Source organism: Ixodes scapularis, unplaced genomic scaffold (assembly GCF_016920785.2).
Source record: "Ixodes scapularis isolate PalLabHiFi unplaced genomic scaffold, ASM1692078v2 PGA_scaffold3__209_contigs__length_174095766, whole genome shotgun sequence".
Classification (NCBI taxonomy): domain Eukaryota; kingdom Metazoa; phylum Arthropoda; class Arachnida; order Ixodida; family Ixodidae; genus Ixodes; species Ixodes scapularis.
The window spans coordinates 64,909,054-64,933,372 of record NW_024609868.1 but is presented as its reverse complement, the minus strand read 5'-3'; the positions used below and the strand labels follow the sequence as shown (position 1 = coordinate 64,933,372).

At 47.2% G+C, this 24,319-nt stretch overlaps 1 protein-coding gene and 1 pseudogene across 1 annotated transcript; one reads left to right on the top strand and one right to left on the bottom strand.

The window, feature by feature from the left end:
* Window positions 1–469: 469 nt before the first annotated feature.
* On the bottom strand, window positions 470–4,342 carry LOC120847791 (annotated as a pseudogene).
* A 5,324-nt stretch (window positions 4,343–9,666) lies between these two features.
* On the top strand, window positions 9,667–18,270 carry LOC120847792. The gene is made up of 4 exons (XM_040219666.2): window positions 9,667–9,767; window positions 11,578–11,735; window positions 16,388–16,539; window positions 18,065–18,270. Exons 2-4 carry the CDS (start codon window positions 11,590–11,592, stop codon window positions 18,268–18,270), a joined length of 504 nt encoding a protein of 167 aa, XP_040075600.1. The 5' UTR covers window positions 9,667–9,767; window positions 11,578–11,589.
* The last annotated feature ends 6,049 nt before the right edge of the window (window positions 18,271–24,319 follow it).

The following is a 24,319-nucleotide window of genomic DNA, read 5'->3' as shown; positions in this document are numbered from 1 at the left end:
GGAATGCCATGGAGCAAAAGCTTCCGCCGGAGGGCCAGCGTTTTTGGGCCCGATCCTTAACTTCACGTAGTCTGTCACTGTGTAAAGCGCCCGGCACGTAGCAAGATCAAGCCCGAAATCTGGACGAGTAATAGTACCGCGTCGCTGTGCGTTGATATACCACTACTGTATGATGCACGTCAGCGGCCGTACTGTACTGGAAAAAGTTGTCATCTATGGATGAAAACAACATTGATTGGGATTTCCGACAGCAACACCCCAAAAATAATAACCTCGTGGTGCATGTTTGCGTGCTGATCCTAACATGGTAGGCAGCAGCGAAAACATCACACGCCCCTCGGGGCATACGAGCTTCCCGCTGTCTAAATTTCTAGAACGAATTTCTCATTTAAAATGCAATAAAGACACGTTGCGAAGAGGTTGTATTTCTTTAAAAAAATATAAGTATTCTATGGGCGGGGGAACGCCTTCAGATCCACTTGGCTCCGTGACTCTTGTCCTGTTCACTACTGACAGAACACAGACACCGGCAGCATAAATCAAGTCGGGAGCGACGTCCTATAGCATAACGGTAGCACGCAAAGTCGAATAGGAGCCGGTATCATACGAATTCCAGGCGTTGCAGTTGGTCCCTGAAGGTGTACGTACATCTCCCGCGGCGGCGTGTAGCAGAGAGACCCCACTCTGCGAGTGGAACCTATAGAGGCCCACACGACGGACCCCGGCGCTCTCGGCGCGGGAGCTGGTAATGTAAACGTCCTCGATGGGGAAAAGCTTCACTTGGCCCGTCGCTCTGGAAAGCGTCTCTACGACGTGTCCGCCCGGCACGTAGCTGGAACCCGCCACGTAGTTCGGATACGAGGACGCAGGGTAATCTTTGAGGCTTACGTGATACTTGTCAGCCAGGTCTCTGATAGGATTGCTGCCCTCGAAGAGCCGGCCATATATGGCATCCGGTGGGTGCGGAGCCATCGTCGCGAAGATGTTGGCAGCGTTCAGGCAGACTTGGGAAATAGTCCGTTACAAGTAACGCACTACTTGTAATCCGTTACTCTTACAAGTAATTTTGTAATTGCCACGCTACATCTTTGCGGCAGTAATTTGTAATGTAATTTCGTGACTAAATATTCGTAGCGCATTACTTTATTACGCGTTACTTTTTTCTAAATATATGAGCGTAATACAGAAACTGGAGAAATATGAGCAGGCAATTCAGCAGCATAAAGACAACAAGTTCAACAAAATAGAAAAAAACTGTGAAGAGGAGAATTACCGGGGGAAAAAAAACACGATTTTTCGTATGAATGGTTACTAGAACCACTAGAAAAATGTGCAAGGCATATACAAATATGCGAAAAACAGGCTTTGTCCACGTGATGTAGTGGAGGTATACGTTTCTAGTGACGGGGTAGCGGGTGCAAACACAGCCGACATTTCGCTAGCTTACGGCGACCGGAATCTCTGGAATCCTGCAGACAAAGCTTGCGGTGTGCATGTTATGCACACCGCACACTTTGCGGTGGGTTTTTAGATCTGAAACCATAATAAAACCACTATTTTTGCTTTCAGACAGTGCTTGTATTACGATTGTATAAATTCTCCATGTTTGCTCTTGTACCATTTTTTGCACCACCAAGTTGTATTTCATTGACAATAAGGGGGCCATGGGCTCGTCAAGCTGTCTCGACACAGCTTTTTTCCATGGTCTCCTCCATTGATGTACCATTGATGGAAATAAAATGCATTATTGTTATTATTATGATTATTATTATTAGTTATAATAATAATAACAATAATAATAATAATAATAATAATAATAATAATAATAATAATTCCACACAAATTGGAATTCAATTGTACTAGATACGGGCATATCAAAGCCTGCAGAGGGCTTGTACGATGACGCCAATAAAAAAATTCAAAAGACAGTTATCATGATTCCACAATGCAAAAGATAGAACTATAAAACACACACACAAAAAAAAAATAATATCGCGTGTACCCACAAGTGTGTGCACACAAAAGTACGTACGCACAAAAAGTGTGTACACACTTTTGCGTTAAAAAAGTTGCTATGTCTGTAGGTTTGTACAGCCTAGAACTGCCTCAACGGGCGGCTTGTCTCCAGCTGAAGACGAGAAATTTAGCCAGTGCATCACAAACCGCTACCTTGGGGTCTTTAACGTGCACCACGCAGTAGTGATACATAACCACACACCGGTACGATGATCATCCAGGTCGAAACGGGCAAGGGTGGGGATTGAACCCATGATCCCTGGGGTTCTGCAGAGCGGGCTTTCGCTCCACGTGCTCCGAGCTGGTGTGCGCTAGCCCCTTTTTTTTTCTTTATTGTGTGCGCTAGCCCACTCGGCTATACCGATCTCCCTCACTTTTGCATAATATAACATGCGCACCGGTAGCTTCGTCTGCAGAATTCCAGGGATAGTTTTCGGTCGCCGTAAGATAAATACCGGGATGGCGGGTGTGCTCGCATCTTTCGCTGCCTTGTCAGCTTACAGGTGAACGGAGTGCACGGGCATTCTTTCTCTCAAATACAATATTTTATTTGAACAAGGACTTCCATAATGCGGGCGTATGAGAAATGGAAAGCAGTGTTGCAGAACATTTTTGAAAACATCAAAATGTCTTCTTGATAACTGTACGAGAAAAGTAATGTAAAAGTAATTTGTAACGGAACGAGTAAAGTCATCCGTTACTCGTCAACGAAAGTTATTTGTAACGGTAATCGTTAAAAATTACTTGTAACGATTACCGTTAATTTGGTAATCGTTGAGGCTCGGTAATTTGTAATTGTAATCCATTACATTTTTTAAGTTACGGGCACAAGTCTGCGTTCAGCTACGTGTCGTCGTCTATCTTGACGACGAACCGAGCGTGGCGGCAGAATGTAGACGCCCGCCGCAACATCATGATGGACTTGAGAGTCACGTTACTGTAGGCATCGATGAAGGACCCCTCGATGATGTCAGAGTCTACTGAGGACTCGCTCCGGATGGTGGACCGAAGTCTTGAGCCGCTGGTGGCACCCAGGAGAAACACTACCCAGGTGGCCGGATGTCCTTGCCCGTGCAGGAACTCTTGACGTCACTGGCGCGATATGCATGGCTCTTCTCACCGGCCGACTTTGAAGCGAGAGCTGGAGGGTTCGGGGTCACGTAATTTCGTTTCCGTACCCCTTTAAAAGACTGAGCTCAAGAATGAACCAAATTGGCTTTCTCACAATTCATCTTTTTAGGAAATCGCCGGTTCAAGACGTGTGGGCAGAAAACGCCTGTGCTCATCACGGACGGTGGCACGAACCTCTCGCTTGAACGCCTCTCACTGTAGCTTGTGAATCTATAGAACGTGAACATGACTTTTTTTATCAAAAACGCTGGTACTATGATTTCAGGAAAGATGGATTACATTGTGCCAGTTACGTAGCGCTGTTCAAGAAGCTTACTAGGGGAATGGAGAAGATAATTAGAGGTTGAACGAGCAAGCTGAAAACAGATGTACTCAAAATATTATCGAGGGCGTGCGAATACCGGCTCAAATTGAATAAAGGCTCGTTCACACACTCGCAACCGAGTAGGACCGGCTGAGACGAGACCGGTTTTTAAGCCTCTTGCGACGGATTAGGACCTGCCCCGCAGCAGCGCATCTGGTCCTGCGAGGCTTAAAAACCGGTCTTGTCTCACTCGGTCGTACTCGGTTGCAAGGGCGTCCTTTACAACCTTCTCAGTAGAAAGGAAAGCCACGACAAGTGCTTTTCTTAGCAGTGTTAGAGCTAGGGATGACACTGCGCTATTCAAATCGAGCTATTATTCGCACACACCTAACTATCGATCACCAAAAGTACAATTTATAGAAGCGCGCTCACATGCCCCTGTTTCCAGAAAACCGCACTGACCGCACAGTCCCTGACGGACTTCTTCAAGCATGCCTAAGTGAGTGAGAAGATGTTTACTAACCCTTCAAATTAAAAGAAAAAAGAAAAACTGGAGTGAATTTGAATAATACCCCAGTCAGACGGGAAAGTAAATGTCATTTTGATCGAATGTCATTCACCGCTCGGCGAATCAGCTCGTGATCCGGCTTCTGCACGTGGCGCATGCACGCGCAGCGTGGCGTATGAAACACGCGGATTTGCCGAGCTGTAATGTCATTTTGCCTAAATGTCATTTAACGTGCCCGTCTGACAGGGGTATAAAAATACTTCGTCAACGTCCATGGCTTTATCTAATAGAAAAAGACGACGCAGTTTACACTTTTTCACGCCGGCAGAGATACAGCATATGGCCAGAGCCATATAGTAGGGTTCGCCGTGACGGCACCACATTGTAAATCAATGACATCAACAAAAAAACAAGAGATAACTATTAAGAAAGTCTGTGTCATAGTCTTAGACAAGGGTATTTCATTTTCAATCCAGGTTTCACGTGACTTGGCTCTCTTTCGCGCGCATTCTGGCAACGTCCAATCATCTGCAACTTCTGATGAATTTTTGTTCGAACTGCGATAGTGCTGCCAAGCTGACTACTCTTTCGTTTTGTGACTTCGCAACGCTTCACCGGCTTGACCGTCTCACGTGCTTTCGAACATGATCGCTATAACCCAGCAGGCACTCTTGGTCTGCAGTGTTCGCCCATTTTCTTTCAGCAGGTCGCCACGTCAGTGGAGCATTCAAAGATGCCACTACAAAAGGTAACTTTTGTTGGTATAAAAACACGGGGTTCTTTCAATAGCGACCTGCATTTTTGTTCCTCATTTACGGCATTTCTAGGTGACCCAAAGGAAAGGTCGGGCGGTTTTGAACACGAAAAAGGCAGTGTTCAAGAAGAGTCACGGCAGTTCTTATCTCTCGCAGTCATTTATTCTGAGTAAGTACCTATTTTGTCGAATTCTTGAAGAATGGCGTGTTAATTAACGTTACATGGAAAGCGTCTCGCCAAATGCGCGTTTCTTGAGCAGTAACATCAGCTCAGGGCGCTTTTTTGCTTAGTATCTGTCGAAATAGGACCCCCTTTCCAAATAGAACATGAGCACTTTATTTTATATTATGGGTCGAGACGTCTGTAGAGGGTATTCCCTGGACGCCATATTCGAGGGCGAAATGTAGACCACATGTTCAGAACGAGGCTGCTAAGACCGGCAGTCTTGATGGTGCGGGATGCACGTAGCAAAAAAAACTGTGGGAGCCCGCCGTCAGCACGCGCTCAGCAGCCGAGCTCACAGCTATGGTCGCAAGCTAATACTCGGCATATTGTTGGGCGTTGTTCACAGTGCATGCTCAGAACTAGCTCCTATTTATCGTCTTTCAAGAACAACGATCATGATTTTGTGGAATAGACGTTCAACAGGCATCCTGGTGCTTTCCTCGCAGGCAGCGAAGTCAAAGCTGTGGGTATACCCGTGCGCACGTAGACCTTGAGCACCGATCAACGCTGTGATTGCGCGGTGTTCGCTTTTTTTTGTTCTGCCAGAAAAAGTTGTTCTCGAGCATCGTTCTGAGCATGCGCTGCGAACAACTCCCAACAAAATGACGTCGCGCGAATACCCCCTATAGGCCGTTCCACCTACCGATGGACAGCAGCGGTTCATCGTTAGGTTTGAGGCAGTGTGCGCGTGTGACCTTGCGCTTTAGTATCTGTGCCCTTGTTTGTATGTCTTCTATTCGCGCTATTATTTATGGTGAAACGAAGTACTAGAAAGCGCTTTTCGCGCATCCTAAGATTCGTAACTGCAATGCCACTTTTTTTTTTTCTTCTGTGCTCGACAGTGGATGTTTGCAAATTAAAATTTTGCGTAGCAGCAGTATAAACTGGAAGAGAGCGTGCTCTTTACACAAAATGCGCTCCCCTAGCTTACATGCTGGTTGCCGTTATCTATGAAAGCGTGGACACACCGTCGAGACTAATGGCGCGTTCACACTGGAAGCGGATCCGCGTTCGCGAAGCGGATCCGCGCGTTCTCAACCGCAAAGCGGCTAGGATCGAGCGGTTGGAGCGCGTTTTTGCCAACCGCTTCGGGACCGATTTCTCCCAACCGCTTTCACGAACCCCAAAGCGGCAACCAATCACAACGAGACGCTGACGTGACGTCAGTGACTTTCGAAACAAGATGGCACCTGTCGCTGGTGAGGCCATAGAGTATACAGAAGGCTTTGGTGAGGCGTCCAAGGCGCTGTAGTCCTAGCGATGTAGTCTTAGCTTTCGACAAATCAACGGAGAAACTTCATATTCACGTCTGTCACTTGAATCCGCCGCGAAAAGAATTGACTCGTAAATTTAACGCGCTTCGCACCGGTGATTTGGTTCGGGTAAGAGTTTGTTTATTATTCCGGGTGCCAAAAGTCGAAGCTCGCTGCCTTGTTAATCTCTGCCCGTAGAACGTCGAACCCGCCCCTGATCGACCGAAATGTCAGCTTTTCTACACACTAGTATAGTCGCATGAACTATTGAAAGCTTTCGACACCGTGCATGACTACCACGAAGGCCGATAGAGACGTCGTGAGCTTGATTGCGTAGCCAACGCACTACCGCGGAGGGGGCAGGGTACCTGCGCTAACTCGACCTGTAACGTTTGCTACTAATAAAATAAATAAAGGGAACCTACTCAAGGAATAAAGTGTACGTACCAGACAATGCAAAGGTAATCCATACGGCGTTTATTTGAGCTTAATGTCGAACAAACAATAGACTCGATCGACGAGCAAGTGACGAGAGGTGAGTCCGCCACCAACGAAGCCACGACCGGCTAGCACCGAACACATTCCCCCGCACCACGGTCCAGCCCACCGCCCACAACTTCGAAAATGATAAGAGCGAACAACAACGAGGGGGAAAACTGGCCCTCCATCCAGAAAACAAGGTCAGCTATTCATGCGGGAAGGGTCCACTTCGAAGAAAAGGTCGGGGGCATCCTGTTCTGAGTCAGTAAGGCGCGCCTAGCTGGGCTTTGCTTGTGGGCGGAGTCGAGGGAATCACAGGCGAGTTTGGCGGGTCCATGCTTTTTTTTTCGCTTCCTGAACTCGTGATGCGCGCGAACATCCCGGAGAAAAATACTCCGAGTGCCAAAATTAGGGGTGTCGCGAACCGGCCGAGGTTCGAGTTCGACCAGGTTCGATTTTTGCGAACCTTTTGTGAAAATTACGACGAACCTTGTATTGAGGTTCGACACGTGTGCGCATGCGCAACAGGCTGGCCATTTGGATTCAGATTGGATGGTAATGGCTAAAGGATGAATTAAGGGCACCGCTAATTGGTTATTTCAGTTAATACAGTACAAAAAAATTATGTTATTAACGTCTTCAGTGATTAGAATTGGTTTCTTCTAATTGCAAGTGTTCATAAAATAAAATAACCCTCTGCATAAAAATAAATTCTCCAAACCTAGACATGCGTGTATTAAGGTCTGGCCACACTGTCCGCAAAGTCGAACCGGTCGAATCTGGTAAAAAGGTCGAAGGTTCGTCGAACCGGTTTGACCCAGTCGAACCCTGAAAGGTCGACCTAAAAATCCGGTTCGACAAAAGTTCGCGACACCCCTAGCCAAAATAGCAAAAGTTTGGCTTTGGAGTGGATTTTGGATTGTAAAACAGGGTTGCCAAACGCAAGTCTCAAAAGATCACGCGTGATCGCCGAGAAACCGCCAACCGCCTCTCGGTGTGTCTGAACGGGGTCGCTCGCGAACCGCATCCGCGACCGCTTCGCGAACGCGGATCCGCTTCCAGTGTGAATGCGCCATAAAGGCCCATACGCACATTCGCGTTTGAGCGCGGTGCGTTCCGTAGCGGCAAGCGGACGCGTTGCGTTGCGAAGACCGCTTGCGCTAAACTTGTACGCACAGGTGCGTTGACACGCAGTCAACCGCAGTCAAGGGCCAGTAAGAACGCGCTATCGTCGCTAGTGGCTCACCAATAGTAAGCGAAATCCAAGGCAACATGGCGGCGCACGGTGACAGCGTCGAAGTGTTCGATCTTGGGATAATCTCGCCGGCTTCCCCGACGTTTTGTCAAGCTTGAACCATCGCAGCCTTGGAAAATACAGTCCCCACCGCTCCCCAAAACAAAAAAAGCAAGCACTGCGACCGGCGAACCGGATACGTCTCGTCGAGTCGGCAGGGTGGGGCGAGCGAACACGTCACCCCCTCTCCTCTTTCGGCTCCTGATTGGTCGAACGCACCCGAACGCACCACAACGCTTCGGAAAGTTGAGCGAGTCTCTACTCGCTTGCGTCGCGCTACCGAGCTCCAGTGGCTACCGAGCGTTGCGGGAAGGCGCGCGTCGCTCCGCAAGGGACCGCGCCTGGCCGCAAGGACTCCGCAACGCACTCAAACGCGTTCAAACGCGAATGTGCGTATGGACCTTTACGCAAGGTTGCGAACTCATCGCCCCATGTGGCAGTTTCTTTACTCAAGAAACTTTTTTTTTTTTTACTAACTCACATTTCGTCGGCTGTACTACATGCAGGGGCCACCTTCACTTCGTAAAAAGTGTTGAAACTTCTTTAAAGGGGTCATAAAGAGATATCGGGTTGGAATGTTCATGACTTTGCAAAGGCGTACTGTTCCTAGTCTGGCCCGACTAGACTTATACAGACCACCACTGATTCAGAAGCTTCTTTTTCGCGGTGAGATTCTGATGATGAAAAGGGACTATTTCCCTCAGTAATTGTTAGATCGACACCACCCGCCTGACGACAGTCGAGCGCCAGCTCATAGATTGAACACGAGAACGGCGTGAGCACTCGACTTCAGCTCGTAACAATCCATGCTCCGGCGGGCACTCGGGTAGGGGCTCGTGTTCAACCACTGCGGGGATGGAAACAGCCGAACTCTAATAACAATGCCTGGAGCTCAGCACGCGTTTTTTGCCAACCCCAGCGCGTGGGCATGATTAATGCCCCTCTTCCCGAGAATTCCCTTTGTGTGTCCCAGAAGTCGCTATTGCCGCTCTTTACGATTATAGAAGATTAACCAGTCAGTCAAAATTTGTACAAAAGCAGCTGCTTCGGTGGCTGGAACGACTAGGCCATCCTCTCGACGTCAGCCTCGCCTTAGCTTTGCTCGTCCCGAGACAAACTACGCGTCACTATTGCATTGGATGTCACGTGCTCTCCGCTGGCTATTCTCCGAGCGCTTGCTATAGTGGGCCGTTTATAACGAAAAATACAGCCACCAGGCCCAAAATACAAACGTGCGATTGTCATTTACGGATTTGTGGATCATATTCAAACTATTTTTGAACACGACGGGTATATTTCAAATTTCGTTGAGGTATCCCTTTAAGAGGGCCAAGTCAGCGAAGCCCAAGTCGTCCAAGCCCAAGAAATCCAAAGGCAGAGAAGGCCGCCGCACCCAAGAGCCCCCAAAAAGCCCAAGACGGCGAAAAAGGTTTCTGCTAAGAAGACTGCTGCAAATAAGGCTTCTTCCAAGAAGTAGATGTTCTCTCGAATATCCACTACAGAAAAAAAGTGCTTGTTTGTGTTTTTGTTTGTTGTGTGTTCTTTCTTGTTGTTGCTGACGTTACCAATGCGCTCGTTAAGTATTTATGCTTGTTCTGGTTTTTTTATCCTGCAACAGACTATAAATGCATACATCCTTCGTTTTTTTTTTCCCCAGCCAAGCTGAAGAAGCGGTTGCGCACTGTGATCGAGCAGAACAAGGTGCTGGCCTTTGTCCTCGCTGAAGCCAAAAACCAGAATAGCAGGCTCAAGACTGCAGCAGTACGCCAAGGAAAGATCGAGCGTCTCTTACTTCCACAGGTACTCAGTTTATTTTCACTCTGCGTTCTTTGAAAACACACCATTCTGATGTCCACAAAGTGTAATGAAACCGTGCATGCTATTTTATTTTTTCTCGAGCCCCTAGTTATGTTGTGCCTTTCACGGCGTCAGTCAGAAATGAGAGCGAATCTTCGACACACTTGTTTCATGGCGATGTGATAAGGCGAGGGATGTTTTAACCTAAGCAGTGTGATCGTTAACACTGAGCTTTAACTTTAATCAAATGCACACCGCTACGATGCCAGTGTGTTGCATCCATTAGGATGACGTATAATCGTAGCATTTACGATAGGGTACAAATGTTGGCGTCAGGGACAGAAGATACAAACTTGGGACAATGTATCTGGCATATGCGTTGTTTGCCGAGAAATGTTATATCGGGCGTACATTCGGTATTTCACCCGAGAATAATTTTGCTTTTAATCTGGCTTAAAAAAATAAAAGACGTTTACAAATCTCTGTAATGCGAAATAAAAGCGCAGCTCTAGCGGAGGAAGAGGGAGGAGGTACGGAGGGGAGGATATGCCGCTCCGTACCCTCCCCTCTTGCTTCTTAATCCGCTAAACTTAGCGGGTAATATTTCTCTGCAAAATATAAAGCGGGAAAATTCTCCCGCTATGTTTAGGGGGAAAATTTCTTCGCTAAATTTAGCGGGAAAATTACCCCTGCTAAATTTAGCAACAAATTTCCCGGCTAAATTTAGCGGGTTAAGTTTCTCCGCTAACTTTAGCGGGGAAATTGACGTCACGTGTCCTCAGCATCAATTCATATTCTCCGCTAAATTAAGCGGGGAAAATGACGTCACATGACTTTGTGTCACGTTACCCATAAACACATTCAGTTTCTCAGTTAGATTTACCGGGAAAATTGACGTCACGTGACCTCAACAATTTAATTTCCCGCTAAATTTAGCGGGGCGGTTACGCCGACGGCGACGCCGCGAAACGCGGAAACGGGCGCCGAAGAGCTGCGCTCTAAAAAATGAAAGACGTTTTCAAATCCCCCTAATGCGAAATTAGAGCGCAGCTCTTGAGGAGGAGGAGGGGAGGGTACGGAGGGGAGAGTATGCCCCTCCTACTTCTCCGTACCCTCCTGTCCTCCATTCTCTCCTCTCCCTCTTCCTCCAATTCAGTCTTCCTGCTAAATTTAGTGGGGAAAATGACGTCGTGTAACCTCAATACCAGTTCGATTCCCCGCTAACTTTAGCGGGGAATTAAATTGGTGTGGAAGTCATGTAACGTCAATTTTCCCGCTAAATCTAGCGGAGAAACAAATTTTTTCGTTAAATTTAGCGGGGAATTGAAGTAGTGTGAGGTCACGTGACGTCAATTTTGCCGCTAAATTTAGCGCAGTTACGACGACGCCGCGAAACACGGAAACGGGTGCCTAAAAGCTGCGCTCCCAAAAAAAACTATATGGTGTGCGTGTGCGTGTTCGTGTGTGTGTGTGCGTGTGTGTTCCCCGCTGTTGCTTTTTTGCCGTCATGTGGGTGAGCGCAGTGTCGGTGGGGCCGTGTGACATCTCTGCTCCTTAGAGTATGGGACATCGTAAAATCGTAAAAAAATTAAATAAATTCGTTTTGAGCTTTTCTATGTTAGATGAACTGGCCCTTTATATTTCAATTCACATTAAGGTTGACAACTTATTGACTTCCACTCCAAATAATCACTGGACGATGGGGCGTTTTCCGATTTTAACCGATTCTTTGGTTTATGGGTGCCTTTGGGTTGTAACCATCAATCCTGCAGCCACCAGTTGTCGAGCGTCGTTGTGCGTGTGCCTGTTTCAGCTGAAAGTATGGATGGAGGACAGCTTGAGTCACATGCAAGAGATCACCCGTGTCCACGGGCGAGCGATTCTGTCTATCCATAACATCCTCATGTACGGCCATGACGTCAGCCTGGCCCCTGATTGCGGAGATGTCTTCCAGGAGGCGCCGCCACCGAGGTAAGTTCAGGGTAAGATGCGAAATAAGCGGCCTGAGAAACGGTGCTTGAATCTGTATAGGAAACATATGGCAGCGGGTGCTTTACTTTCTAAAAAGAAATGATGCAGAAGGCAGAGTTCCGGGCCCCTTTCTGCTGATCTAGTTTTGCGAACGGTAGATACTCTTAGGCGCAAACGAAAAGAATACAAACTGTCAAGTAGATGAATGTATAGATCAACAGTAGAGATATATCCATTCATTGCACCGCATTGGCTCAATTTTGCCATTGCAGGTCAAGGAAAAGATTCAAGATGATCGTTTGAAAAATGACGAACGATGCCATTTTGTTATCTTCCTTCGCAATAATAAAATCTACACAAAGGTTGTAGCCGCTAGTAGGAAGCAATAAAAAGTTTCCTAAAGGTCGTGGCGGCAACGTTTTGCTAAGAGATTTGCGAAACGTCGGCCGCCACTCTCAGGCCATCAGCAGACTTTCGTACCGGGCGGCATATTGCACAACCTAGTTTCGACCTCCGTCTCGGTTGCACCAGATGAGCCCCTTCTGGCTTTTCTGAACATTCTAAACAGTCATTGGCTTTGTGGCCTTTTTGAGCCTTTGAAGAACTGCGCAACTCTCACGGTATAAACGGTGCACAACACCGAATCCGAGGTGCTTTATTGTAAGCTGTATTGCGATTATCTCGATATCAAGAACATCTTACTCTCAGTACTGATTTAGACAGCATGCGCTGCATCACAGGGAATGAAATGTCGTTCAACAAACAGAACATATACCCCCTGGCAAAGAGTTAATACTCCACATCGAATGTGACCTTTTCTTGTTTCAGGGCTTTACCTCAACTCGTGAAAGTTGCAGAGCCTGAGCCATTGTTTTCAACGAGAGGCACATGAACGAGACATCGAATAGACCTAGTGCTTAAAGGTGCCCTCAGGAGGTTTTTGAGATCGCCTAAATATCGCGATAGTTCACTCTGCGGGCTCTAAGCTAAGCATCCTTGAAATCCATAAATCATAACGATGCTTGGCCGATTTCCATATTAAACAAACAATCAAAGATCAAAATTATCTCCGGCGTTGGGAGGAACGACGTGCCGGCAGCCAGGACGGCATGTGACCAATGAAAACGCAACATTTCGTTGAGATTGCAAACACTGTTATTACAAAATATGTATACTTTTGTAGATAATAAAAGCAAAGAGTGGTCGAAAAATGTTAATTTTTCGCGGCGAGGGAACATAATACAGCAATAATAGTCTTAAAATAGGAAACTATATATATATATATATATTTTTTTTTTGTCTTTCGCGGGAGTGCAGTCCGGTCGTCAGCGCGCGAGAGCGCGACCGCTGGGTTCATTCCATTTAGCGCTCTCAGGGCGGCACCATTTTGTTCGACAGCAGCGCCCTCTCCATACATCCGGGAAATTCAGCGGGTTCGGCGGGGTAAAACGAGAGAGAGGGCACGCGCCCGACTCCGCTAGCAGACGACAAACCGGGAGGTTGCCATTCTCCATCTTTGGGCTGTATCGGCGGGCTGTACGGAACATCGAACTCTCGCTCGTGGCTGCCGTTGTAAAGTGATTCGCGTTCTCAGAATAGTTATGGCAACTCCAAAATCAGCCTATAGCTCTCTGTTGTTATATTTCGGTAAATGATCAACTAACATATCTTCTTTCCGTTACTTATATATAGGGTTCCGCGTTTTCGGTTTCTATTTTCTCAAAATTCGGCGTACTTTTTTCGGTGTTTATTTTAAAATCCAATTTTCGGTTTTTTTCGGCGTATATTTATGCCCACCAAAATTTATCGTCTTTTTTCGGTGTATATAAAATAAACACCAACGGACACCGGATCAGATGATCCTTGTAGCACTGATATTTTTTATCACTCAATTAATAACGGCACAGATATATTGAAAAAAAAAATGAACACTTTATTTCGCAAATGTGCGCAACTGTAAAGAATCAATAAAAAATAAACAGAAGTAAAAACAAATCAGATATGACGCCTATGCTCAAAAAACATGGAACTTCACCTTCTGTTTACCAGGATTACTTGATCTTATTACAGTACACACGCATGTACTTTCCCAGGTTCTCCTCGTTGATCCGCACTCTTTCTTTCCTGTTAATATGACACTGAGCTTCGAAAATGCCCTCTCAACGCTAACACTGGACACTGGCAGGCTGAGTAGATGAAGCGCTGCCTGAGTCAAAATCGACCAATCAACCAATTGTGAGCACCAAAAGAGACACGGTGCGACGTTTTAAAGCACAACACAACATGCAGAGCTTGCATGAAGTCAGCCTTCCTTACAACGAGTTTGAAAACACGCCTGTACATGGCGAAGTCATGGGGCATTTCGGACTTCGCGTTCCGATCGATGATGCGCACAATAAACCAAAATGTCGTGATGGCATCCGTGTATCCCATACATTCGGAAACGTTTCGATGGACACTGTCGTTCCACTTTTTCGCCACGGCTCTGCGGTACGACTGGAAGGTTAAAGTGACCGTTTCCGGTTAAAAATCGTTTTCAGAAAATGGATTCGACGTACTTTTATCGGTTTTTATCGATTTAAATCGAAAATGCCGAACCTAAAAACTGACCTTTTCCGGTTAAAACCGAATTTCCGAAATTGAATTCGGCGTACTTTTATCGGTTTTTATCGGTTTAAACCGAAAACTCCGAACCCTACAAGTTATATAGCAGTTGAGTCAGCCGGCAGTACCTCAACTACTGCGTGTATTGCGGCAGGAGAGCACTTTTTTAGTTATTATTTCAGATTTCCACTCATGGTCGCTAAAGGCCTACACCAGTACGAACTTTGTATAGTAAAAAAATATAGAGCAACCGGATTTACTTTTCGCCGGAGAGATCGACCAATCTGAGAGTTTTTCCTTTTTTTTTTTATTTGCACGCAGGTAACAGCGCAATTGGACCCTGTGAGTCTTTTTATCTAGCATAGTATTACACGATAACTGGCATACCAAAATATGCGCATCTGCGCTTGAAATTTCCAAAATGACGCGATTTTAAACAGAGTTTGTACGCCAGCCGAACGCTAGCTACAGCGCACTCGGCGGAGCAGACAAGATGCGGGTGAGAGGGGGAGAGCATTTTTTTTTTCTTACCCTCTCTGCTACGACCCTAATGGAACGGTCTATACTTGCCAGTGACAGGGACAGCCACATAATAGGCGTATCCGGTATGGGCGACGAAAAAATGATAAAACGCTTCAACCTGTAACTAGTAAACAAATATAGGGGATACAAAACGAGAATGAGTGACGGTTACGCTTATCTCCTAAATGTCTTCAATTGGCGTAACTACGGCAAAACAATGTTTTCGCTCATACTGGAAGTGACGACAATTCAAGATGGCGGCGCGCTTGTGGAAAATGTCTATACTCAAAGCCTGGCAGTTCGACGGCGGAGCCATGTGCCCGGTCGCAGATTTGGAACGCGAGAGTCTGGTAGCACAGAACACTTCTCGGGGAACCTGGACGTCAGCGCACAGCTTTTTGCAGCGGCGAGGACCGGAAACATGGTTTTGAAACCCGACGAGAAAAGGAACGGGAGCGCGAGGAGCACGAGCGGACATTCCATCGCTCGGGAGAAGTGTGTTTTAGCGTCTCGCCGCAGCGGGGCGCCCGTCACGTGGCTCTCCTCTCATCCGTTGTCTGCCGCTCTACCTTTTCAGTTTCGGCGGCCGCTTCTCGTGGCGATCTGCCAGGCTTTGGCAGTATAGAGGAGGCTATGGTAGAGTCGTAGTCCGGGCTGTATGGGCAACGAGCCGCGCGCATTCGAGATATCACTCCTCGGTTCCACCGGTCAGAGACGCGAAGATCCTTCGGTTGCTATTTACTGACAGTGGTCCTGGTTTCGGAACATGCTCCACCCATCGCCGGAGATGAAGTCGGTGTTTGGCGATCTCTTATTTCTTTTTAATATTAAAATCGGCCGCGTATCGTCACGATATAGGCATTTCTAGGATGCTAAGAACCAGCAAGGTGAGTTATCACCTTTTTAGGTGATCTCAGAAACCTGCTCAAGGCACCTTTAAGGGCCAGCATAGTTTTAAAATGAGCCAAAAAAGGAGATGAGACACTTCAAGGGCGCCGCCTTGGTGGCTCCGAGGCGAGAGCGCCAGCATACGGATCCCCATGTGGCGGGTTCGAATCTCGGCCGAGGTGCCCACAATCTGACGGAGGCTTATTGCGGAGAAGGCGCCGTGTAACCAACCGAGCTTTCGGTTGCACGTCAAAAGATTCCAATGTGGTCGAAATTGATCCTCAGTCCTTCACTGGGGCGTGCCAAATACCCGTCGTTGGTTTGGCACGTAAAAACCCAAAATTTGGTTTTGACACTTTATGGGCGGAGTCAATAGCTTCTTGCCTTACTGTGCATATCAAGGCATACATGCGAGGATGATAATTTTTTATACTAGCAATTTCTTTCTGCTTTCTGAAGTTGTGACACCTGTGGGAGTGCCGATGGCCCGTGAAGTTGTCTATAAACATGTCTTCTTCTAGGTCTCCCTATACGGAAAGCTAAAAATAAACAACGTCCCCGTAAAAAAAAAAAAAAAAAGAAAAAAAAAGGCAACTTGCGGAGACAAATTACACGCGCGATGCGTGCTTGTCCTGCAGACGGAGGTCCTTGCACCCCCCTGGCAGTCGCCTCACGGCAGATCTGACTGTGATTGAGGAAGACCACACCGGAGAGCAGGAGTCCTTCTCTCCCGGCCAACAGAACCTACCGGCACAGAACGAGGACAAGCTGCTGCTGCCCGAGATCCTGGGTGTGTAGAGACCGAGGTCATTCCACATTCCCGAACTAATCCCGAACTCCTTCACTCTCGGTTGCTCAGGGCGGTGCTTGGGCAGGGTTGCACTGGTTGCACTGCGCGTGCTCCCTCGCTTGAGTTCACTCGCCCCCACGAGCGTCGCAAGGAATGTGAATTCCAAGGTCTAGAAGGCTGAAAGCTGAATCTAAACAGAGTTGATATTTTTCTTTATTTGATTTGATGCTTAAAGGCCGACGACCAGACTCGAGATTCTGCAAGGCAGAAGATCCTCCTCACCATGGGGGAGGAGGAAACAGGCAGCGGTGGACAGGGTAGAAGGGGAAGAGGAGGAAGCGAGGGAAAAGTGGAAAGCGCGAACTGGTCGTCGGTCTTTAAGGCATACCGGGTGTTCCATTTTAATTCGAACAGATCGTAGATAGCATCGGCTGCGTCTGAATTTCAGCTTAAACGAAGTATAGAAAAGTGACGAATTCCAGGCTACCGCTTAGAAATTTGAAGGCGCTCTTTTTGAGGGCACCGGAGGAACGCCGTCGTTTTATTCTGCCTAAGTGGAACTGGAACGGGAACTCGTTACATCTTTACTAAAACAAAAACAAAAAACGGCGTTTCTTCTTTTTCTGTTCAGTGTTTTTTTTTTTTTTTCTTTTAAATATTCCTAAGGGGAATTTCTATAAAATAGAACTATCTTTACGAAGAGCGCGATCTCGATAACTTTTTGTTACTTATTCTAGGATTTATTTTGTGGGGTCCTCACTCCGTAACATTGGGGTGCAGGCGAGCTGGTGGATATTGATCCTGTTTTTAATGCCCAAGACAACGGTACAAAAAAAAAAAAAAAAGCTTTTAGTCGAAGGAAAATATACAGAAAGAGGGACGTCTCGAACTCGGTACTTTCTTTACTTCCGGGAATCCTCATACGCACAGAAATCTAAAGTCGAAGATGGTTCCATATGTGACCAGGCGTCTAACTACCTCAAGACGGAGCTAGCTTCGGCGACCTCCACAGCCAGGGCAGATATTGCCGTCTCCTCAACACCAGACAACTTAATCGGGCAACGAACCCTTCAGTCCGAAGCACAGGACCAACTGTCTCGGAACCTGCTGGTGCCAGTCGACCACCCGCTGTCGCAGATGAAAAGCTTCGAGGGATTGCACAGCCTTTTCCTCGAGTACAACACGGCAGTGACATCGAGTGCTTCGGTGGAAAGTTTGTTTAGCCTTACCAACGAAGTGCTGACGAAAAGAAACGGGCTCGTCTTGCGGAGAGCAACATCGAGAAGCGACTGTTGTTAAGTTCGAACAAAGAACTCTGTTAGATTGAAACATGTGAGGTTGTTGTAAAGCTTCCGTAGAATGTGCCGCGCTTTTCCTTCCCGGCTCATAGTACATTTGGCTCGTCTGAATCGCCCTCCACAAACATGGATGTGGTCAAACGCTGGGAAGGAAAAGCCGATTTTTAAGTTCTGCAGACCTTTTTAGAGTTATCAACATTAACATTGTTGGGTCGTACGCATTACAGAAACTCCGAGCAACGACGACTGCCAGTCATTCCTACACGCTCCGAGTCCAGGGCGGTCCGACGAGCAGGCTTCGCTGGCTCCTGGCCAGGAGGACATGCGCCTGAGCACGTCGCCGTGCACCGAGGGATCGAGCTTTCTTCTTTACGAACGTCTGGGTGAGAACAGCGCTGTACAGTTGCCCCTCCCCGTTCGGCCTACCTTATGAGCTGCACGTAAATCAAACAAATGCTGAGCGCAAGTTGGACTGCTTTTTGCACAGAGGTTGCGATGGTGTCAGAACGTCGAGCTCCTATTGGCTGATTGAAAAATATAGTGAGTAAACTTGAAGGCATCTAGCATTGAGGTCGACCCACTATTTTTTCAACCAAAGCCAATCGGTGCTCGGCATCATTCTGGCATCAGTGCAACTTTTGCGCAAAAGGCAGACGACTTGGTCTCTGCATACCACCTGGAAGACCAGGCCTTTTCTCCCAAATGTCATGACTAGTGGATACAAGCAGCGCCGCCTACCCCCGTCAACGTCGCCGCCAGCGTGTCTTGCAACGTCTTACGAGCGCGACGCTGGCACGCGACGCCGCCAATATAGACGCGTCTGCCGCTTTGCGTGGCGTGCTCTCGCCCAGCTTAGGCGTGTTCGTCGCTTGAGGCGGGTTGGAGAACTGCTAACGATGGGCCGTAATGCCTTGTCTCCTCGGTGCTATTGCACCAACAGATGGACCCACTCGAATAAGCACTACTCATCACGAACCTTTCAGAGCGTATTCCCAGGCTGAAGAAAACATCCTCATACTAATCCTTCTTATCGCTATCGTCCTCATGTATCGCTGAAGTTTACAGAGCCTTGAAAAGACTGAATTCTTTCTCGCCTAAGACGAGTTCGGGGGAAATGTTGAGAGCGTGTCGACTTTCAGGCGCACCTGATCAAGTGTTCAGGCTTTGCACAGCCTAACGACTATATTTTAAATGTACACTGACTGCTTTCAACAAGTTAAAGATGAATGTCGGTGGGGGGTAAGGGTGTGAATCAACATTCAGTTTGAACAAGCAAATAGCTTTATTATTTCTTTTAATCTCATTTGTTTTCCAAGAATAATGGGACAAAATGCAGGATGGCGGACTACGTCTTGGCGGACTTGTCTCGGCAGTGCAGCGTTATGGTGGACATGGGAACCAAAATCATCTGGCCAGAAGCACTTCTCTAAAGCGGAAAAAAAACATTAAGAATCAGATTGTTATCAACTCTATGAACGGCTGTTAAAAACTGTAGGGGTAGTCAGGCCCTGAAAAGGCATGTACCATACCGTAAAGGTCTGTCCAAACGGGACACTTCAGGGGTGCCTGAAAGGCGGTTTAAACAGGACACGTCATATAAAGTAAGGCACACCGCTTCCGTCCGCTTTCTTTTTTTTCTTTTTTTTTGGGGGGGGGGGGGGTGGCTGGGAGGAGCTTCCTTCCGCCAAGGTTAAGAGTGTAGTGGAAGCTCCTGCCACCTCCCTCCCCTTTGGCAGAGCGAACGCGGGAGAGGAGGTCGCCTCCTCTCCAGTGAAGTGAAGAGAGGTGGTAGGAGTTTCCACTTCATACTCATCACATGGGTGGACATTACACGCTCTGCTGACTGTCAGTCAATCGTCCAAGACCTCCGCTGCTCTTCAGGTCCCGAAAACGGGAAAGGGAAGGATACGAAAGTATGCGTGTGTTGGCGACGTAGTCGGAAAAGGAAGCAAAGCAATCGTCGTTGCGGGCTTTGTCACTGCCCCTAAAATACAAGGTCGCGGCAGAACACATGAACACGAAACAGGCACGCCATTGGCAGGTAGCGTGTGATGTCCAGTCTGACGAGCACCGACGTCAAGAAAAGCAAAGGAGGCGAGGAGGAAAGCAAAAGCCGTGGTGTTTGGCTGGCGCATGTCCACACAGAAGATGGACAGCCGAACTTCCACTTTCACTTCATATGGCGAAGAAGTATCGCCCCAAGGGGTGTCCAAACAGGACACTTCGGAACGCGTGAAGCGACACTTCTCCACCAAATGAAGTTAAAAGTTGAGGTCCGGCCGTCCGTCTTCTGTTTGGACGTTCACCAGGCAAACATAATCGCTCTCCTCTTCACCTCCTCTGCTTTTCTGTGATGTAGGTGCCTGTTCATCTGTTTCTGCCGCGCCCTCGTATTCTTCCCTTTCCCGTTTTAGGGATTAGACGAATAACAGCGGAGGCCTTCAGCGTTTGACTGACAGCCAGCAGAGCGTGTGAGTGGCTGTCCGGATCCACGTGATAAGCATGCTCTAGGCCTTCGTGAACAATACAAGCGAACTTTAACAAACCCCCCCCCCTTTCCCCCCCCCCCCCGCCAAAAAAAAACAACAAAAAAAAAACAAAGAAAAACGGACGGAAGCGGAAAGCTGCACTTTATATGGCGAAGTGTGATTTCACGCGTTCTTGAAGTGTTTTGTTTCGACAGCCCTTCATGCGTTCTTGAAGTGTTTTGTTTGGACAGCCCTTCACGCGTTCTGAAGTGTCCTGTTTGGACACCGATTAAGAGTTGATGTTGTAGCGAAGACTCCTTCACTGCCACGGTAACCTGCGTTGTCAGTGGGACTCAAAGTGTCCGTCCCTATCGCGCGTTTCAGAGAGACATCGGAGGTTATCCGAAACTCTTAGTGCGAGCCTTCCGGCGTCTCCATCCTCTGCTGCCGGTTCTGACGTCCACTTCGCCTTCAGCCCTCAGACATCGCAGCTGCCAGGTAAGGACCATCAAGCAGCATGTAACAAAACCATCTGCCGAAGAACTGCAAACATCACAGGGCCTCTTATAACCTAAAATTATATGCTGAGTCATGGATTAACCACCCGCAACTCGGCGCAAAAAACTGTGATCCGGACTCGTCGGAAAGGGACAGGATAAGCGCGTTTGCGAAGTGAAACACGAGCGTAAGCACGTTTCAGCCGTAATGGGTATTGGCTACCAAACCGTGTTGACCATAGGCAAAGTACAAATTGACCAAACTGGGCGGTAATCAATAAAATAACATCAGATTGTGTTTTTTCAGATAAACACGCCGGGGGGGGGGGGGGGAGCTTTGAATTGTGGGATTGTTATAGTCGTCGTAATGACGAAAACATATTACAGCTGGGTCATTATAAAAATAAAGGTAAAACTTTTAAGATAATTTCCATACTTAATTCAGTGATGGAAGCGGCATTTAACCTTCTGTAGCAGGTTCAGTAGCAGGCAGAATATTGGCTTTGAGCAGCCAGTAACATCTGTTAGCACATCATTTGAGAATAAAAAAGTGATTGCATCTGTAAACGAGTTCATTTATAATAGTGATCGAGGGTTAGTATTTGATACTTGAGCATATTACTTATTACCGTTTCTGATAAGAATATATCGGGCGTAGACGAACAGTCTTCTTAAATAGAGATCTGGTCAGAACAGGTTTTATTTACAATGGGTATTCAAAAAAAAAAAAAAAAATGGTTGGAAAGTGAATCATAGCGCAACATTCACTGGGATGAATTATTTTTCTCCACCCCATTTTACACTCGGTAGTTCGTTTAACCTGTAAATATAATTTCTGCTGAATTCCAGCAAGAACCAGCATATCCGCTAACGCGTTTGCCAATAAAAATGCGCCCCGTAAGTTTAATGCACCTACCAAACTTAAGACTCTAATATCATAAACTAAAAAAAATAAAAAAAACACCCAAAATTATTATAAAAGCCTACACTTGCGCTTTAAAGGTGACGCGGCTCTTTAAGGGCGTAGGAACCAGAATTACGTCAAAGTTCGCTACTCTTTCGATCGACAACTGCACGGGAACTACCGTGACTATATCGCGGTAAGCCAGGCGCTCTCCCAGGTAAGCCGCTGCTCCTAGCACTCCGGTGCCAAGCGGTGAAGCGCGACGCGCGCTCACTGGTGAGAGGCGGCGAAGGTTGGCGGGAGCGACGCAAGTGCCACGGTACGCCGCAGTCCCGGAACAAAGCCATGTGGCAGACATGATAATCGAGTGATCTGATCAGGAGTTCAAACCCCTGGTTCTGTTTTATCATAATAGCCGCCATCGGCAATCCTACTATTTTGCAAAGCTTTCTTTAGACATCGTCTTTAGACAATGTCTGCGATAAACCAGCCAGCGCATCAACCGGCCAGCGCGGTTGATGCCCAGCATCAAAGCGTGACATCATGGCCTTCATCTCTTTGTACGTGTTCTTCCATCCGCTAAACCAATCAAGTGCAGCGAATGTCCCGTGGCTTGCGCTATTAGTATGTGTGTTTGTGGTTCTATGTGTTCGTGTCTTCGACGGGTGCTCTGACCTAAAACGAAATAAACTATACGGTGAGTAGAGATGCTGTGAAATTCACATTTATACCATTTTTCTTTCCATCTATTTCTCTAAATATAAGGGTTGACAAATATTTTTTTTTTCTTGGCGCAGGTGTAGCGCAAGCCTTAGCAAAAATTGTAATTTTACGCCAGATGTAACAGTGTTACGTTCATGGCACAATGGCTCAGCAGTTCCATCACTGTTAACTTGAACTTAAGTCAGAGCTTCGTGGTACTATACAAGCCGTTGAGTTCAAGCAAGCAGCACTAACAACGCAACGTCACGGCGCTCGTCGGTTTTCAGAGTGCACTTTTCATGTGCACCGGCTAAATCAATCAAGCGCAGGGCATGCACCTTGACCTTGTGAGTTTTAGCCTGCGGTTCCGTTTGTGTCTTCTGTCCTTCGACTCTGCAGTGACTTACGGTGGAACGCAGTATAGAATGTTATGAAATTAGCGGGTAGAAATAACTCTTTCAATCATACCTGTACTGATATGCATGAGGCAGTTCATTGATAAGTGGGGAATCATGAGGTATGCGTGGAATCAGGGTGATTGGTGGCCGAGTGGGCTGAGGCGTCTCAGCTCGGGGCGTGGAACGAAAACTTGCGCTGTAGAACCTCCTGGGTTCTATCCCCACCCCCTGCCCTTTTCGATCTGGATGAGTTTCGCACCGGCACGCGTTCGGGTAATCACTGCTGAGTGGTGCAAGTTAGACTCCAAAATAGCGGTTGTACTGCACTGGCTAAATTGCTCATTTACAGCCGAGAGACACTCACCCATTAAGGCGCATTAGCAGCAAGGCTCTATAAACATACAGCAGAATTTGTACTAGGAGTCTTGATGTTTTCTATTTTTCTATTTTATTTGGTTCGTGATATTCTCTTTGGCTTTTTCTTTGTCTTCAAGAAAAGCTCAGTTGCAGCAACTCAGCACTTGTCCAATCAATTTCTGCCGACTTGTACGTTTTTTGCGCGCTGTTTCAACGGTTATTTTTAATGTTGTCTAGGGTTGCCAACCGAGTTTTTTTTTAAATTTTCATTTGTAAGTTGACTGGGTAGACTCACTGTCGGGTTCGCGTAAAATTATTTTTTTTATATGATACCACATGTACGAGCAATTTTCTAAACTTTATGACGGTGTCAAAATCTACAACACAAAGGTAGTTGCATACCTCGGCAAACCTCACTCATGAGGGCCCTCACTCACCCTCATCTTCACAGGTGAGGTGAGGGTGAGTGAGTTTCTGAACCAGGAAAATTCATGAGTGTGAGGACCGTGAGGACCGTGAGGACCGTGAGGGCCATGAGTGCGTGAGGGCGGTGAGCGGCGTGAGGGCCATGAGCGTGCGAGTGGTGTGAGGGCGGTGAGTGCGTGAGGGGTGTGAGGGCCTTGAGTGCGTGAGGGCGGTGAGTGGTATGAGAGGCGTGAGGGCCGTGAGGGCGGTGAGTGCATCAGGTGTGTGAGAACCATGAGGGCGGTGAGTGCGTGAGGCTCCCTTCAGATCGAGCATCTTTCTCAGCAATTTTGGTGTTAATGACGGGTTGTTCTCTAGCTTTCCCTAGATCGACACGAATTGCTGAGATCGGGTCCGGCTCGAAATAAGCAAGCAACTCGGAGCAATTCGAATACGTTTGAAGCGGCTGCATCCAATCAGGGACGCAAAATTTTCACGTGATACCTCGTGCCGTTGATGATGACACCGAAAGACTTGGTTCTGGTTTGAAATCAATCGTTTTTTGGAACTGAACTGCTTCAGAAAGGTGCATTAGTATTCTTAACAAGATTTAAATGCATAAAAACACGTTTATAACGCGTAATTGTGTCCAAATAGTGCAAGAAAAATAAAATTTTATGATGACGATGGCAAATTGCAGCAATTGGTTGCTGCGTGTGATCGCGGGCGGCCCGTGTTGCTGGAGTTGGGA